Source organism: Capra hircus, unplaced genomic scaffold (genome assembly GCF_001704415.2).
Source record: "Capra hircus breed San Clemente unplaced genomic scaffold, ASM170441v1, whole genome shotgun sequence".
Classification (NCBI taxonomy): Eukaryota; Metazoa; Chordata; class Mammalia; order Artiodactyla; family Bovidae; genus Capra; species Capra hircus.
In genome coordinates, this window is record NW_017189896.1 from 81,864 (window position 1) to 99,472 (window position 17,609).

The 17,609-nt window shown below is 62.7% G+C and overlaps 1 protein-coding gene across 4 annotated transcripts in view; it reads right to left on the reverse strand.

Moving 5' to 3' along the window:
• Positions 1–2,859: 2,859 nt before the first annotated feature.
• The window catches only part of SPECC1L (sperm antigen with calponin homology and coiled-coil domains 1 like), an 85,122-nt gene continuing 70,372 nt past the window's right edge, over positions 2,860–17,609 (reverse strand). For all 4 annotated transcript variants that reach the window (XM_018044910.1, XM_018044908.1, XM_018044907.1 and 1 more), the window contains 3 exons: positions 7,689–7,805; positions 5,546–5,605; positions 2,860–4,526 (listed from right to left, as the gene is read on the reverse strand). In XM_018044910.1, the coding sequence (XP_017900399.1) occupies positions 4,437–4,526; positions 5,546–5,605; positions 7,689–7,805 (267 nt within the window). In that variant the 3' untranslated portion in view covers positions 2,860–4,436. The remainder of the gene's footprint in view (positions 4,527–5,545; positions 5,606–7,688; positions 7,806–17,609) is intronic.

Genomic DNA, 17,609 nt, shown 5'->3' on the forward strand with positions numbered 1-17,609 from the left:
GGAGGAGGGCTGGGGGAACCAGGATGGGACCCTGAGGCCTCAGGGGAGAGGCGCGGGAGCACGTCCCCATGACCCCTGGGCTCAGCCCCCTCGCCCCGCCCCCCAGCCGGGGCTCGGGTCCAGCCCAGCTGGCTCTGTCTCCCCTCCCCCGCACTCACCGTTGGCAGCTGGGCAGTCTGAACCTGGTGCTGTGGCTTTCCCGCCGGCTTTGGGGGGCCCCTTGCCTCACCTGTAGAGTAGGGCTGTTGTCTTTCTGCCCTGCCGCCCTCGGAGCTGTGCCACTCAGACCACGAAGGACCACCCTCCAGGTGCTCGGCTTCCCTCCCCGGCTTCTAGGCCCTCAGATGGGACAAACTCCTACAGCGGGGACAAAACCCTTCCGCCCACACCCATCGGCCCAGATTCACTCAAGCCCTCACTCAGCAAACATCCTGGGAGTTGCTTGAGAGTCACCTGGGGTTGGCGGGGGTTCATAAAGCGGGGACCAACACTCAGCCGACCCCAGGTCACGCTCACCCCCGAGCCCCCCAGTGTGGGTCCCCAGATCCCTCCCGGGTCCCAATGGCCTTCCTACCCAGACCTCCACAGGTGTGGCCTGGCCCCAGCCAGTGCCCAGGGGCTGAAGCCAGCGTGGGCCAGAGGGGCAAAGCCCTCGGATTTCACCCGCAGGGCCCAGTGGGAAGCCCCTCCTCTGTGTGGGTGCCCCAGGCCTGGAGTAGCTGTGTCTTCGAGACGGGGGTGGTCGGCTGGGCCAGGCGGGACTCCAGCCCTAGAGCCAGCTCCCCAGGCACTGGACCCCCCTGCCCTGGAAACAGCAGGGTCCCCAGGCTTCTGGCAGAGGTGGGGGGTGGGCCTCTGCTACAGTGGGCCTGTGGCATTTGCCACGAGCCTCTGCCCAGAGTGGACGACAGGAAGCAGGCACAGAGAGGGGCCCTTCAGCAGGTCTCCCGTCCCCGTGGCGATCCTCTGCTGCCCGCCACCTGGGCTTCTTGAGCGCGCTCCTCCGGGGCTGGGCCGGGCCAGGGGAAGCCCTGCGAGCCGGCAGCTGCACCGAGGTGATGGGGGCGGGGTGCCCGGCAGGCCCCTTGTGGGCCATGGTGTTCCTGCCCCACGCCAGCCTGTGGAAGCTGCAGGTACCCACCCTTCCTTCCGTCCAGGCCCAGCTGCTCAGGCCAGGCGGGGGGCCAGCTGGGCTCCCCCCAACCCACTCCCATGGGCTGTGTCCCCATCCAGGATGCACCTCCGCGGCCTCCGGCCCCCAGCTGGGCCGGCTCTGGGGCGGCAGGCTTGCACCAGCAGCAGAAGGCCAGACGTGGGGTGAAGCACCCCGAGGGTGCCGGGGCCAGGGTCCCTGAGAGCTGCCAGGCCGTCACGAGTGCCCACCAGGCCTTCCTCTGCGAGGGGGAGGCTCTGGAACTGTGGAGGTGACTGCAGTCCCTGGCCTGGCTAGGCCCAGGAGATGAGCGCTCCAGGAACCCCGAGCCTCTGGTGGATCTGGGCGCGCGTCCCTGTGGGCGGGGAACCTGAGGCCAGGTGGAGCGGGGCCTTGTCCTGAACAATGGTGGCCTGGGCACTGCCCGCAGCAGCAGCCAGGGTATCAAAGCTGCCCACCCCCAGCAGCCAGCTCCCCACTGCGCTTCACGGGGGGGCAGGGTCCGTGGGGGCCTTTCCCGGGCTTACCCTGCTGCAGAGGCGGTCCCCCCCGGGAGATGGAGGCAGACCTGGGGGCAAATGGGTGTCCCCACGTCCTGCCTGACAGGTGTTGGCGACCTGTGGCCGCAGGCCCCTCCCCAGGCCTCCTGGTCGGCCAGCTGAGGCTACACACCTCATGGTGGCTCCCTCCTTGAAACCCTGACCACCCTAGACACACAAAGGACGCAGATGCTGCCCCAGTGCCCCGGGCCTGGCACAGCTCGCAGGAAGAGCCCCCAGACCTCCCCACAGCCCCCCAGTTCCTGGCCCTTCCTCCACACCCCAAGCGCTCCCAACCAAGGGGCAGGTCTCAGAACCAGGAAGCCTGGAGCCCCATCCTGACACTGTCAGCGCTTTCCTAGCGACCTGGGCCCCAGTGAGAACCCCACTCACCCCCGACAAAATCCCGGGCCTGCAGGCTCGGAGCCCCCACTGAGGGGCCACCTTGGACAGCCAGGCCTCCCAGAGCCCGGGGCGCCCCGCACCCCCCAGCTCTGCGACAGCCAGGCCTCCCCAAGCCCGGGGTGCCCTGCACCCCCCAGCCCCGTGGAGGAGGCTGGCACAGCAGCGGGTGGGTGTCAGCCTCCCTCCGCCCAGGGTGGCGCCTCCCCTCCTGCTGCCTCAAGCAGGGTCTGCGGGCAGTGCAGTCTCTGGCTGCTGCGGGACGGCCCCCGGCGGGGCAGCAGCAGATGGGGCTCTGACCTGGGGAGGGGGCTGCGGGCCAGGGAGGGACGCCCATGTCGCCCCGCACCAACAGGACTGCACCCTGTGCCAGGTGGCATGCTGCGGCTGGGCCGTGCAGTCAGCCCCTCCACACGAGGAACAAAGGCTGACTGCTTGGGCGCCACGTAGAGTTGGCTTCGTTCATTTCTTTTTAATTTTAAATGTTCTCAAGATTATTTTCAAGAAGATACACTTCTGAAAACACCCAGCAAGCCTCAAGGTGCCCTCCCCCAGCGGAGCAGCATCTGCCCATAGCGGGGGTGCGGCGCCTGCCCAGGCCAGGGGGCGCTCGGGCCACGGCCCCCGCACGCGGGCGGATGGCCGAGCTCCCCCACGGGCCCCAGGACGCCTCCTGCCCGCGGGCCGAGTCAGCTGTGCTCTCAGCACAGCCAGACCCTGGAAGCAGCGAGCGTCCTGTTCACGGAGACCCAGAAGAGCCCAAGCCGAGGCTTCACAGCACTTTTAATGCATTCAAGAGTATTTAAGAGAACAAAATTCAGGGTGTCGTCAGCAGAATCCTGTTGTCAAGAGGAAGCCCACGGGTCCTTTTGCAGGAAGCTTGTGCTTGGTGGGAAGAAGCAGGTGGCCCCTGGTGCCCTGGCTGCAGGCAGGCTGGGCCTGGCGGCACGTCTGGGACCAGGCCATCCAGGCTGCGCCTGAGAGCCGGCAGTCCCGACGGGCCTCCTGCAGTCTCCTCATGGGACCCCCGTGCAGACCGAGGGCCGGGCCACACGGGCTGTATTCGGAGGCAGCAGGGGCCCCGGGAGACCCCCTTGCAGCCCCACCAGCCCTGGACCGAAGCTGGGCCCTCCCCTAGGGGATACTGGGGCCCCCAACCCAGGCCCTGCAGCAGGCCCCGCGAGGGACAGCAAGCGGCCTGCAGACCCTGGGAGGTCTCCGCCGGACAGGAAAGCGGCCCCACTTAATAAATAGACTCAGTTGCAGCCACAGGCCGGGCACGCAGGCTGCCACGAGTGCGGGAGAGGGAGGAGCCGCGGGGAGAGACGTGCAGCGCGGCCCTTCTCCCCGACGGCCACCAGGCAGGACCAGCGGTGCCCGCAAAGCAGACGCGCAGCCTGGCAGGGCGGCCGGCAGGGGTCCTCCGGGGCCCTGGGCTCCGGCCAGGCGCTGCTCACGGCTGACAACGGTGCTCCACCTGGAGCCTCCCCAGACAGAGCTGCCGAGTGAGGCCACATCGCTCGGCTGGAAGCCCGGCTGTGCCCTGGTCCAGAGCCTCCTGCCTCACAGAGCCGCAGCGCCCGCCACCCGGCTGCCTCCTCACCACAGGCCCCTGGGATGCGGGCCGCCCTTCTGCCTGCCAGTCTGGCTTCTGGACGCAGGTCACCCCAGCAGCTCCCGGGCCCCAGGACGGGCCGAGGTTGGTCACCAGGATGCGGCCTGGCCTGCAGAGCTAAGGCACTTTGTCCACCTGCCGGAGGCAGGCCATGTCCGAGCGCTGCAGGGGCTGAAGTCGCAGTGTCTGGGCCTCGGCTCGCTCAGCTTTTCCTCCTGTTTCTCGCGACGCTGGTCCTGGCTTTCACCGCCTCACGTCCGGATGCTGTTTCATCGCTATGCTTAGTAAAACGATTTAACTTTGGTACCGAGAGAACAGGAGCTCTTCCCCCCAGTATTGCTAAGAAAAACACTTTTTAACTCAAGAACTGCTTGTGGAGGACGCGTCTGTCAGGACCTTGCAGCTGGCACCAGGTTTCCAGGCCCCTGGAGCTGGAGGGCAGCTGACACGTCTGGGAGCGGGAGCCTGGGAGCTGGAGGCGGGCAGGTCCTGGCAGGCTCCTGACTCTGGGTCTCGGGTGGGTGGCCGAGGTGCTCCCCAGAGCTGCAGGCGCAGGAAGCCACGTGCCCCGGCTGGCGGAGGATGAGCCTCCCACCACGGCTCCGACCCAGGCGGGTGAGAGGGTCGGGCCACAGGCCACGTCCCCGCGGGGCGGGCGGCCAGAGTGCAGGAAGCTTGCCGGGCACGGAGCAGCGGGCGCTGGGCCCTGGTGATGGGCCGCGGGTGCTCAGGTCTCGAAGTATTTGTAGACGGCGGTCACGTAAAGCATCACGTTCTGCCAGTCGGGCCGCTCGGTTCGCACCATCTCGTTGATGTCCTGACGGGAAGGATGCCTCTGTTAGAACCTGGGTGGCCTGTGGGCTCCGGGCCCCGCCCCGCCTGTCACACAGGCCAGGGGGCAGGACGCGGCTCCATCCCCGCTGGGCCCAGGGCCGCCCAAGGCTCAACAGGGCTCACCCCCACGCGTGTGTGCCCTGCAGGCCACTGCACAGCCGCCAGCCGTGACCCCGGGGCCTGCAGGTGTGGGCGATGCTGCCGGGAAGCGGGTGGGGGCCTGAGCTGTGATCCGGGCCTGGGAGGCCCCCACTGGAGAGCCGGGGATGCAGGGCAGAGACGAGTATGGGGCAGCCGGACGGGGAGAAGGAGCACGGCGTGGTCAGTGGAAGAGCCTCAACGGGAAGCTTTCAGGGTGGGGACTGCCCGCTTCTTAGACATCAGAACTTTACACGTGGCGTTAACCTCCCAGACAAGGGAACCACTGCATGACTGTGACTTCTGTCTCTACGCTTACAATCAAACAGAAACCACTCAAAACCACACGCTTCTGTGAGCTTGCAAGACATATTTATGGAACTCTGCGCAAACACTTCTGCAGGGTAAAGACGAGTGTAAACACTCATTCAAAGCCATTGGTTGCTATAAGGCAGGCAGCAGGTACCCTTGGACTGGGAGGTAGCCCTGGGGGCTCCTGACCTGGCCTCGTGGGGTCCCTCACTCTGTGGACACGCTAAGCTGTGTGTCTCTGGTGCAGGGGCAGGCTTTGCACTTGGACGCAGCATTTTCTCCCTTGAAGTCAGACCTGCTGATGAGACAGCAGCCCCCACAGGAAAGTCTGCCCTGAGCAGGGCGGCCCCGGGCGCCCTGTGCCCCAGGCCCCGCCCTCCACTGTGGCACAGGCCGGGCTGTTGGGGTGCGCCTCCGACGGTGACCCTGCCCACCCCAGCTCAGGGCCCGCCCTGGGTGCTCAGTGTAAGGCACGGGGTGCACGGTGGGGGGCCGTCCGCACCCTCCCGAGGGAGTCCCCGGCTGGCGCAGGGCCTCAGGGCAAGGGCTCACCAGTGTGGACTTGATGCCGACGCTCTCGGCCGCCTGGAAGGCCAGCGTGAAGTTCCTCCGCTGGAAGAGAAGCCGCGGGACGGGCGTGTGAGCGGGCCGGGCAGGGCCACCAGCCCGCCCACGCCTGCCGCACTGACCGCCGCCCTGGGCCCTCCTGCCCTCACAGCTGTGCAGTGACCCCCAAACAAGGTCGACCTGAGCTGCCTGGACACCCCCAAAGCTAATAAGAAACACTTGTGAAATAGTTTTCCCCTTGTGGGGGGGGGGGTCTTCAAAGTCATCTGAAGGGCAGGAGGGGCCCCGAGGCGGTGCGCTGGGGCCAGAAGGCTTCGGGTGCACTGAGCCTGTCCTTTTCTGGGGGGTGGTCTTGATCCCTGCCTCCTGTACAATGTCACGAACCTCCGTCCATAGTTCTTCAGGTGCTCTATCAGATCGAATCCCTTTCCACAAGACTGGAAAAGGCTGGTTTCCATTCCAATCCCAGAGAAAGGCAACCCCAAATAACCTTCAAACTACTGCACAATTTCACTTATCTCACACACTAGCAAAGTAATGCTCAAAATTCTCCAAGCCAGGCTTCAATAGTACATAAACCTGAGCTTCTAGACGTTCAAGCTGGTTTTAGACACGGCAGAAGAGCCAGAGATCAAATTGCCAATATCTGCTAGTGAGTAGCAGTGAGTAGCGAAGTCGCTCAGTCGTGTCCGACTCCTTGCAACCCCGTGGACTGTAGCCTACCAGGCTTCTCCATCCATGGGATTCTCCAGGCAAGAATACTGGAGTGGGTTACCATTTCCTTCTCCAGGGGATCTTCCCGACCCAGGGATCGAACCCGGGTCTCCCACACTGGAGGCAGACGCTTTAACCTCTGAGCCACCATATCTGCTAGATCTTCAAAAAAGCAGAGAGTTCCAGAAAAACATCTGTTTCTGCTTTACTGACTATGCAACAGCCTTTGACTGTGTGGATCACAACAAACTGTGAAAATTCTTAAACAGATGGGAATACCAGACCACCTGACCTGCCTCTTGAGAAACCTAGATGCAGGTCAAGAACAGTTAGAACTGGGCGTGGAACAACAGGCTGGTTCCAAATAGGAAAAGGAGTACGTCAAGGCTGCATATCGTCACCCTGCTTATTGAACCTCTATGCAGGCACATCATGAGAAAGGCTGGGCTGGAGGAAGCACAGGCTGGAGTCAAGATTGCTGGGAGAAATATCAATAACCTCAGATACGCAGATGATGCCACCCTTATGGCAGAAAGTGAAGAATTAAAAAGCCTCTTGATGAAAGTTAAAGAGGAGAGCGAAAAAGTTGGCTTAAAACTCAACATTCAGAAAACTAAGTTCATGGCATCTGGTCCCATCACTTCATGGCAAACAGATGGGGAAACAGTGGAAACAGTGGCTGAATTTATTTTTCTGGGCTCCAAAATCACTGCAGATGGTGACTGCAGCCATGAAATTAAAAGATGCTTACTCCTTAGAAGGAAAGTTATGACCAACCTAGACAGCATATTAAAAAGCAGAGACATTAGTTTGCCGACTAAGGTCCGCTACTCAAGGCTATGGTTTTTCCAGTAGTTACGTAGGGATGTGAGAGTTGGACTGTGAAGAAGGCTGAGCAACGAAGAATTGATGCTTTTGAACTGTGGTGTTGGAGGAGACTCTTGAGTCCCTTGGACTGCAAGGAGATCCAACCAGTCCATCCTAAAGGAAATCAGTCCTGAATATTCACTGGAAGGAATGATGCTGAAGTTGAAACTCCAATACTTTGGCCACCTGATGTGAAGAACTGACTCACTGGAAAAGGCCCTGATGCTGGGAAAGACTGAAGGTGGGAGGAGAAGGGGACGACAGAGGATGAGATGGCTGGATAGCATCATTGACTCGATGGGCATGAGTTTGAGTGAGCTCCATGAGTTGGTGATGGACAGGGAGGCCTGGTGTGCTGTGGTCCATGGGGTCGCAGAGTCGGACACGACTGAGTGAGTGAGCTGAGCTGCACTGAGCTGGCTCCGGTCGGATGGGGAGGAGCCTGGCCTGGCCTGGGTGGTGCTGCCCAGACCACTCTCCTCGCCAAGCCCCGAGCCCGCTGCCTGCACCCCGGAAGGGCCCCTCCGCCTCGGCCGCGTGCTGGCACCTTGTCCTGGCTGCTGAGCTCCTGGTAGGGGATGTGTGCGGGGAGGTAGGTGTGCAGGAGGGCGCAGAAGGCCAGCCCATCATTCCAGCTGCTGCTGAAGTTGGTGATGTCAATGTTCTGCAGGGAAAGAAAACACGTGAGTGACCCCCCCCGCCCCAGGGCTCCTCAGGTCACGGTGGGGGGTGGGGGGGGCGCGGAGGCCTTGAGTCCCGGCAGGTGGGCTGGTGTCAGGGGCCCCAGGGGCAGCGCCTTTGTGTTTGGAAGAGCTGTGTCCAGCCGCCCCGCACCCCACGACTCACAGGACGCCCCACCTCTCAGTGAGGGCGCGGCACCAGTCTGCAGTGGGGACACCCGGAGCCGACGGCGCGGGCGGCAGGCCCTCGCGGCGCGTGTCCAGGGGTCAGCTGGGCTCCGACAAGCACCCAAGTCCATGTCCAGGCTGCCCCTCAGAGCCTCTTACTTTATGGCAGAGCAGGTCAGCTAGAAAGTAGCCTTTACCCTTATTTGCAAGAATCCTTTTGAAGCAGAAACTCATAATTACATTTGGGAATTCACACCCTTTATGAGAATGCCATGAACTGAAGAGAGAATGCCCCCAGCCCGGAACGGCCTGGGTGCTGTCTCAGGGCCGCCCTCCCAGGGGATGCCCGGGGCACTGCGCCCCGCACCCTGAGCAGCGGTCACAGAGCTTGCCCTGTGTCTGCAGGGAGCTCCGCCAAGGCTTCCCACCGACCCCTGTGCAGATGGTTAGGTCCTGACCCCACATGGGGCCCGGGGCCCAGGGCAGGGCTCCTGACAAAGCCTCAGGGGGGTGGACACAAGCTGTCACCAAAAGGAGCCATCGGGTGCTGACTGCAGGTGCCGAGACCTGCCCACTGGGGGTGACGAGCCAGCCTGCAGGCCTTGTTCATAGACTGTGCTGATGGAAGTGACCAGGTCGAGGCGCCAAGGGGGCACAGACCTGCCGAGAGCTCCAGGGCAAGTGAGGTAGCGTGCGGTGGGCCTGCCACGGCCAGCGAAGGGCAGAGCCAGCCCCCCACGCCGAGGCCCGGGAGCCCTGTGGCACCGGCCCCTACCGGGACCATACGACAATTCCGGCGGGCTGGCCGCCCTCACGGCCTCTGCTCTGCAATGCCGCAGTCACCACCACGGCCAACCTGCCCCCGTGACCTCCCGGGAATCTCAGGACGCAACCAGTGGGAGAAACCAGGATGGAAGGAGGCCACCTGTCCATGGCCCTGAGGGGGCAGGGCCCCCACAGCAGGGTCCCCGCGCTCCCACACACTGACGCGCGCTCCCCGCGGAGGCCCGGGTCACAGGACCCCTGCGGGATCCCTCCACCCAGTCCTGGGGGCGCAGCGCCCCGACCAGGAGCCAGGACACGGGCGGCCTGTGGGCAGCAGAGATGGAGTGCCTGACGACGTGTCCAGCTTCGCACAGGCGAGGCCGCGCCCCGGCCACTCACGCAGGCCTGGAGGAAGCACGCCCCACTTCCTGCCCAGCGACCGGCCGGGCTGGCAGAGCCGCCTACGTGCCTGGCCTCAGCGGCCGCAGCAGACCCCAGCTCCACAGGAAGCGGCTGGGCCCATGGTCAGGCAGCACCGGGTACGAGGCCTGCCAGAGCCTTCAAAGCCCATGGACACAAGGGTCCCAGGGCGCTGACCACCAACTTCTGTATCGAAACGACCAAAGCCCAGACCCCCACTGCGGCCCCTACGAGCCGGCCTGCCTGTGCTGGGCCCCCGCTGCCGTCTCAGCTCCCGCAGACTCACCCGTGGTGCCGCCCCGCCCGCGGCCCTCCTGACCTCAGACGCAGCCTGTCCCCTGCAGCGGGCGGGACCCACCTCCGGTTCTGAGGGTCAAGAAGCTACACAAACAGTTTTATGTCAGAGGACATCGTAACATGATGCCACTTGTCTGGCTTTTAATTAAGGGCCACAAACGTACCCCAGAACGTCACACGGTGGCGGCACAGACAGCTGCACTCCACTCGCAATGCAGGAGATGCGGGTTTGGTCCCTGGGTCGGGAAGGTCCCCCAGAGAAGGGCATGGCAGCCCACTCCAGGACCTGGCGGGCTACGTACAGTCCAGGGGTTGCAAAGAGCTGGACACACCTCAGCGACTGACACTTTCCTGTCTAAGGCAGTAAGGCAAAGGGCCTGAGCCCGTGGCTGGCCTCTGCAACACAGAGCCTCCTCCAGCTCAGCCATCATGGCAGGTCTCCCGCCAACCACACTGCCTGGCGACAGGAGGCAGGACAGAGCCACAGACAAGCCCCTGCCCAGGGGCCTCCAGGCCTCAGCCCGGGCGGGGGGCAGTGTTTGGGGATGTTAGAGCCTCGGTGCAGACGGTGGGGAGGCGAGCTGGCAGGAGGCGGTTTCTGTGGCTCCCCAGTGACCCCCGAGTGACAGTCAGCAGAGGCCCCGCTGGCCCCGGAGGAACAGCCTGTGGTGCCCCATGCACGTCTGCCCGGGCCCTTGGCCAGGCTCTGCTCCGGGTCAGGGGAGGGAGGGAGGCCCGCTCGTCACAACGTCCATGTCGGGACTCGTGTGTGAAGCGCAGGTGGGGCAGCCAGGGCCCAGGCCCCTCACCAAGCCTCAGCACGGCCGGCCAGGCCTGTGCAGGTGCCCCCAGCCTGCCCGGCCCCAGGGAGCCAGTCGTCAGTTGGGCACAGCTCTCCAAGGTCTGGGGGCCCCAGCGTGTGGCCTGGAGGCAGGCCCACTGCCCCGAAGACCAAAGCGGCTGGAAGCATGAGCGGCAGGACGCCGCCAGCCGGACCCCACTCGGGGCGCCGCCCGCTGGGGAGCCAGGCCAGGGTCGAGCGCGGGACAGGCGGCCACCAAGGAGCCCGTCTGGGAAGAGGGCTCCCCGGGCCAGGCAGCTGGAGCAGCTCCATCTGGCAACCGTGGTGTGCGCCGGCCCCACCCCACCGCCTGGACGGACAGACGGACTCAACCCCACAGCTCAGGGGCTTCTGCCCAACACCTGAGCCAGGGGCAGATCCAGCCAATTCACCCCCGGACAGCGTCGCAGGGCTAGCCTCCCCAAGCCCAGACACAGACGCTCCACTGGGCACGCTGTCCAGCTCCTTCCAGACAGACAATGAAAGGAAAAAAAGGTGATGTGCGAACCTTATTTGGATCTTAATTCAAGCAAATCAACTGTAAAGCTGACCAGGATTCAACTGGGAACTCTGAGCTCCAGGCGTGTGCGCGCATGCGCATTTAGTCGCCCGGTCGTGTCCAGCTCTTGTGGCCCACCAGGCTCCTCTGAGTATGCCCTCCTCCAGGCACAAATACTGGAGTGGGTTGCCATACCCTTCTCCAGGGGATCTTCCCGACCAGGGATGGAACCCAGGCCTCCCACATTGTGGGCGGATTCTCTACCACCTGAGCCACAGGGATGGTGTCGAAACGAGTGGCGATGTTCCGTGGAACCCTGGGGGTGCGGGGGTGACCAGGACACCTGGGCCTGGGCGTGTCCCCGAGGGCCATTTTACTGTTGGCACTGCTTTAGCGCGACATTGTCTGAGAATTTCCATGAGAAACAAACAATCCAATGGCGCAAACATGGAAAGGGGCAGAGGCCCTGAGCCAACACGCCTCCATGGCCGACGGACCACCAGCAGTGCAGGAGAAGCAGCCGGACGCCACTGGTAACCCGGGAGCCCCAGGCCAGAACTGTCCTGCACCACCACCTCCCCCGCCGGGCTGCACAGAGCCCTGAGAGCTGGACCCCCAGAAGCTGGGGACGGCTGCACCCCTGAGAGCTGGACGCCCAGAAGGTGGGGACGGCTGCACAGCGCCCTGAGAGCTGGACCCCCAGAAGCTGGGGACGGCTGCACAGCGCCCTGAGAGCTGGATGCCCAGAAGCTGGGGACGGCTGCACAGCGCCCTGAGAGCTGGACCCCCAGAAGCTGGGGACGGCTGCACAGCGCCCTGAGAGCTGGACCCCCAGAAGCTGGGGATGGCGAGGAGGAGCCAGAGCCCCATCCTAGCTGCTGCGGGGCAGGGAGATGACCCCTGGCCATGTACACAGAGCGTCACCACAGGCCCCGGAAGGCCACGCCCAGACAGCATGGACACAAGCCCTCACGGCAGCGTTCACAGCGGCACCAGAGCCGGAAGCGGAAGCGACACAATCGCCTGCCGAGCGGAACAGACGCGCGAGACAGGCACACCCACAGGACGGAGGGGCACGCGCTGCTCGCTGGATGCGCTTGGAAACGGCAGGCCCGACCCCAGGCAGCGGGCCAGGCTCTGCAGAGGCTGCTCCAGGGCTGGCTTAGGAGCACCCTAAAGGGAAGGAGGGAGAATCCAGGGGAAAAGGCCAGAGGATCCAGAGGCTTCAGTACAGAATGCACTTTCATCTTCTGAACATGAAGGCTGCTGAAAATAAGACACCACTTTACAAAGACAGAGAACAGAGAACGTACACCTGGGCTCATTCAAACACCTTACATCTGAGAAACAGTCCAGGCAAGGCGGTGGCCCAGCGCTCAGCCGCCAGAGAAGAGCAGAGGCTCCGAGCACAGCCCTGGGCCCGGCGGGGAGGCCAGGCTGCGCTCAGAACGCCCCGCAAGGAGGAGGGGGCCTGCAAGCACCGGGGTCTCCTGTCTGACCAGGGCGCCCTCAGGGCCCCAAGGGAGGCGGCAACGCGGGGACAGAACCGCTCAGCACACACGCCTGGTCAGGAGCCCCCTTCACAGCCTCCGGCAGCAACCGCTGCTCTTTCTTCTACACCGACCAAGGGCGCCCCGGCCAGAGGGGCGTGGCTCCCGGGACCCTCGGCGGGGCGGGGCGGGGCATCCTGCCTCGCCTGCGCCCTCCCGCGGGGTTCCCGCTCCCCGCCCCCCATGCTGGTTTCAGTTTGCACACAGGTTGGTTTCTGGTGTAACAGGGGTCAGGACGCAGCCAGAGAGGCTGAGGGCCACGAGGAGGAGGTGGGGTCTGCAGGAGTCTGAATGCCAGGCCCACAAGTCTCAGTCTTCCGAAGGCAGCCTATTGCCCAGGAAAAGGCACCGCTGTAAGAGGGATGGAAATGCTCTTACAAAACGAATGTTGGAAGTTCCCTGAAGCAGGGCTCACGCTCCAGACGGCATGACATCTCCCCTGCAGTGAGTGACCTCGCAATGCACACTTCAGGGAGAAGGGTCCTGGATGTGTCATGAGGGAGCACGTGGAAAGACACCCAACATCACGGGCTCAAAGGCATCCGCAGAACCGAAACCAAACCACACATGCAGGACAGGACAGCACAGGCCAGGCCAGGACTGGACCGGACCGAGGCGGCCCGAGCCCCGCACCCCGCCCCAGGCCAAGACAGGACTGAGGCCACCCATGCCCCCCACCCCGGCCAGGACAGGACCGAGGCCGCCCGAGCCCCGCCCTGGCCAGGACAGGGAGGGCCGGGGTCCACAACCCTCTCAGACCACCACTTTCGACGCCTCCACACACGCCCACACAGACGGTCCAGGGGGCCTTTCCTCACAACAAGCGATGGCTGGAAACAGCCCCGTGTCCACCAACAGCCGAACGGGGACACAGCTGTAAACCGACAAGTCTCGGGGAAAGGAGATGAATTACTGACACAGAACAATACAAACCAATCTCAGAACAATTACGCTCGATGAGAAAAGCCAGGCCCTTCCCCAAACTGCACACCGCGATTCCATTTACACAGAATCAAGAGAGACGCAGGCGCTGCAGCAGCAGGGCGGGGGCAGGGCGTTTTGAGGCGAGAGACGTCTGTCTGGCGCGGGGACAGTCCCCCGGGCGTGTCCATGGACGGAAGGTCAGCGAGCCGTGAGACAAGCACGTGCAGCAGGGGCGGCCACTTCAGCCGAGGACACCGAGCCACCGAGCCCTGCCTCGCGCTGCGGTGGGGCTGCTGTACTTCAAAAATGAGCAAGTAACCTTGGAGAAAAAGATTAGATCTGTGGTCACCAGAGGTGGGGTGGGGGAGGGGAACCGGAGGGCAGAGACCTGCAGTTTGGAGATAAACAGGTCCTAGGGACCCAACACCACCGTATGCTGTACATCAAAGTTGAGAGTAGGCCCTTACAGTTCTCATTACGGAACATCCTTCTGCTCCGCACTATGTGAGACGAGGCTTGCTCAGCCTCCTGTGGTCACACTCCGTGTGTGCGTAGTCGGACCATCACGCCACATACCTGACGTTTATCTGTGCCGTGGTCAACCCCACCTCAGCACATCTGCTTAAAGGGCAAGAGGGCAGCCCAGACCACACCCACAGCCAGATCCAGGCTCTACACGGGCTCACAGCTTCCCACCTTTGCAGCCCGTCCCCAGGGTCTTGCATTTTGTGACTGAACACAGCCTAGTTAAACCGCCGCAGGGCCAGCCCCAGGCTGCGAGCTGACGGGCGCTGCCTACTGGCTGCTGGAGGGGCCCAGCGAGCCCGCAGGCACCCTGCATGCGCGGCAAGAGCCCCTCCCCTCTTCCCTGACCCAGGCTCTGCCCAGGCCCCTCTCACCTGGGGTCCGAGTCGCATGAGTAGTGTCTCCGCTTCCTTAAGAGACGGCCTAGACTCCTGAGAAGTGGCCTGGCGGTATTTCTGCCCTGAGTCCCCCTCAGAGCCTCGCTGCCCATCAGCGTGGGCTCCACGTCCCTCCCCTGCGCCAGGTCACAAGAGGCAAGGGGCCGTTACCTGTCTCCCTCTCAGGATGCCCGCCCTGGCCACAGGGAGGTGTCCACTGACAGCCCCGGTTAGGGTCCACCCAGACGTGTGCGGGAGGGAGCTTCCAACAGAGCAGAGAACCATGCCCCTTGCGCACTACCGACGGGCACGCATGAGCCACGTCAATGCCGGCGAGCCTGCGTCGCCCCCTCTTGGCTGGGTGACGGCCAGCCTGCTGTGCCCTGCACTGAAGAGCCCGCTGGCAAGAAACCCAGCTCCCCTCCCAATGGCGCCTGGAGGTTGACCACCCTTCCCACGGCTGTGAAGCACCTCCACAAATAAGCGGCTCCCACCAATGGAGCGCCCACCCCAAACTTCCCGACGGGCCTCAGGCTGCACTCACGCGTGCGATGAAATTAACCTGTCAAACCTGGACTCCTCTGTGGCCTTCCCCAGTTATGCTGGCCTCCTGTGCAAAGTCACTGAAGCACAAGGAAAAAAAGGCTTCTCAGGATGGAAGGGAGGACCGTGCAAGCTGCTGGAGATGATACATAAAGATTATGTGACCCAGACTATTTAATGGTTCTGCTTTTAGCAAGAAAATTACGCAGCTCCTGAAAACGTTGCTTATCTGATTTCTCTCTTATTTCTCAGCATTCCTCATAGAATAAAAAGGCCTGCTTACTGGAAACCTCCTGGAGCCCAGGGCACTGCCTGGTGGGAAGAGCCTGGGGCTGGGCGTCGGGAGACCCCAGGGCAAGCACAGAGGCCGAATCATCACGATTCCCAGGGCCGTCTCAGGGGTGGCCTTCGCAGTGCGGGCTCCGATGGACACACGCACTCCTGAGACTTCGAGCTGACCGAGCGCTGGAGGCCAGGCCGTCAGCCAGCCCCAGCGGCTGCTCTGTCTTCGTGGAGTTCCATGGGAAGAGAGGAGGAAGGCCGAGGGGCAGGACCCTGAGTCCTGGAGTTGAAGATCCCGCGGACCCCTCCTGCCGGAGGAGCCTCAGCAGGCGTGTCTGAGAGGCTCTCTGCCTGGCCGGGGGACAGTAACTCCTCCTGAGCACCTTCCTGAGCGCGCAGGCCCTGGAGGACACGCCTGGTTAGGAAAGCGGGAACTGGGGCTCAGCCGGGGCTGCAGGGGCCCCCTGACCCGCGCAGGGTGCGGAAACCCTAACTGCGTCACGGGGAATCTGGCTGAGCACTGTCACCTACCTCACACTAAAACGATGATCAAGCTAACTTATCAAAATGCTAACTAAGCAATCAATTTAAAAATTAGAGCCCTGGCCTTTTCGGAAACACGTTAGCAGCTGCCGTCAAACCACGGCTAAACAACAGAGCGCTGGAGGTGCGTGGCGGTTCTGGGAAAACCTGGTCTCCAGCTGCTGTGCTTGGCATGCAGAGTGCCCCTGGACACGGGCAGCCCACGCGCCCACCGCGGCCGCTGCGCCGCGCCGAGCCGAGCCCGGGCCGCAGAGCCTGCTGGGGCTGCATGAGCCCCTGGCCCAGCCGCCGCTCTGGACCAAGACGGCAAGTCACCAGGTCAGGACGGTCAGACCAGCAGTTTCCACCGCCTCACTGGCGGGAGCTTGTGAGTATGTGTGAGTCCACATAAAGAACGGGTGGGACCACAAATCTGGCCACTCGCTTCCCTTTGTTCTAGCATTTTAAACCCTGGGGCACGGTGATATTTACAAACAATGAGAGCTTTCTGTATGGGAACCCAGTTTCCAAGCAAACTGACAATGTACAATAAAAAAAGTTCAGACTTCCAACCTCAATTTGATTCAGATCAAACCCTTATCTGCAGCCTGCACCTTCTGGATTTTCACCTCTGGGAAGCCATTCCTGTGACATAAGCCTCCAGATATAGCAGAGGAAACTGAAGCAAGGCTGAGCCTGGCCCAGGAGCCTCTCGACTACAGAGCCCCAGCCTTCCCAGCCTCCTGCCCTGAGTCACTGGCGATGAGGCTAGGACGGCGGGGAGCGGAGGGGAGAGGATGGCGCAGGGACGCTCGCGGCGTCTCCCAGGGACCCAGGGCCTCCCACAGAGCGAGGACAGGCATGGGAAGGGGCACGCCTCTCCCTCCCTGGCCCCCCCACTCCCCCCCCCATCGGCCCCCAGCACGGGGTGACCAACACACACCACAGGGAACCTGGGCCTCTGGGGCCAGCCTCGAGCAGGAGAGCTGTCTTTGCAGCTCCCAGCTGTGGAGTAGAGCCTGGAGCGGGTGTCTCTGTACAGAACCAGGGGGGCACGAACGGGGCCTGGTGGGGGGGCACCAGCAGAGGCTGGGGGCAGCTCCATGCAGGGCCCGGGGGCGGGGGCACAAACAGGGCCTGGGGCTGTGCGGGCCGACACCAGCTTGCTCGAGTGAACGCTCGCAGCCGTGAAGGAACTTCCTTTTCCTACTCTGCCTAATGACTGTACGCGGCTTCAAAGGAAGTCAGGAAGGCCTGGCTATTTTTATCTGCCCATTCGTTCTCACTCTGCTGACTGTCCTCAATCCACAGGGACATACAATTCTGGGAGAATCTGCTACTTCTTGGTGAAAAACAGTTGGGAATAAAGAAGAACCCAAAAGGAAGCACGCTGGGAGGCCTTCCCTGTGGGGAGGCCGGGGCCAACAGACCCTCTCCTGAAAAGCAGTATGGGACTGAACGAACTGGTCAAGAATGGCCACGTCAGGGCTCTGGAGAGCTGACTGACCTCCAGGAAATAAATTAAGGAAATAAATTAAGCCTATTATTCAGGAAAAGGGACTAAAATGTCAGGGAAGAACAGAAAGCAGGCAGCCGCCCCACCAGAAGTCGCCTTCATTGCTTTCTTCTCTCAGGCTTTTTAAAATAGCGTCACTGCACACAGGAGTTCACTGCAGCGCCACACTGCTGGGTGGACAACACGAATCTAACACCCAGGACAACGGAGGGCAAAGAAAGGGGAGGGGGCCGCACTGCAGCAAGCCTGCAACAGTTTACCAAGTTGAGTCAGAAAAACCTTAGGTAAGCGGTGGCAAGATGTATTTTGTAATCTCTAGAGCAACTGTTAGGAAAATAACTTAAAATAGTGACATGGCAACACTTGGTTCTGCGCTCCCTATCAGCAACACCCTAGAAAGACATGCGCCGCACTAACTGCAGTCCAAAGAGAGCCAGGCTGGGGCTGTCGGCCAGAGAGGACTTCAGGGCAGAGAGGGGCGGCAGGGATGAAGGTCGCTTCATGACAGAGGGGAGTTCCTCCATCCTCAGCATCTACTACGTACCAAGTAACGGTTTCA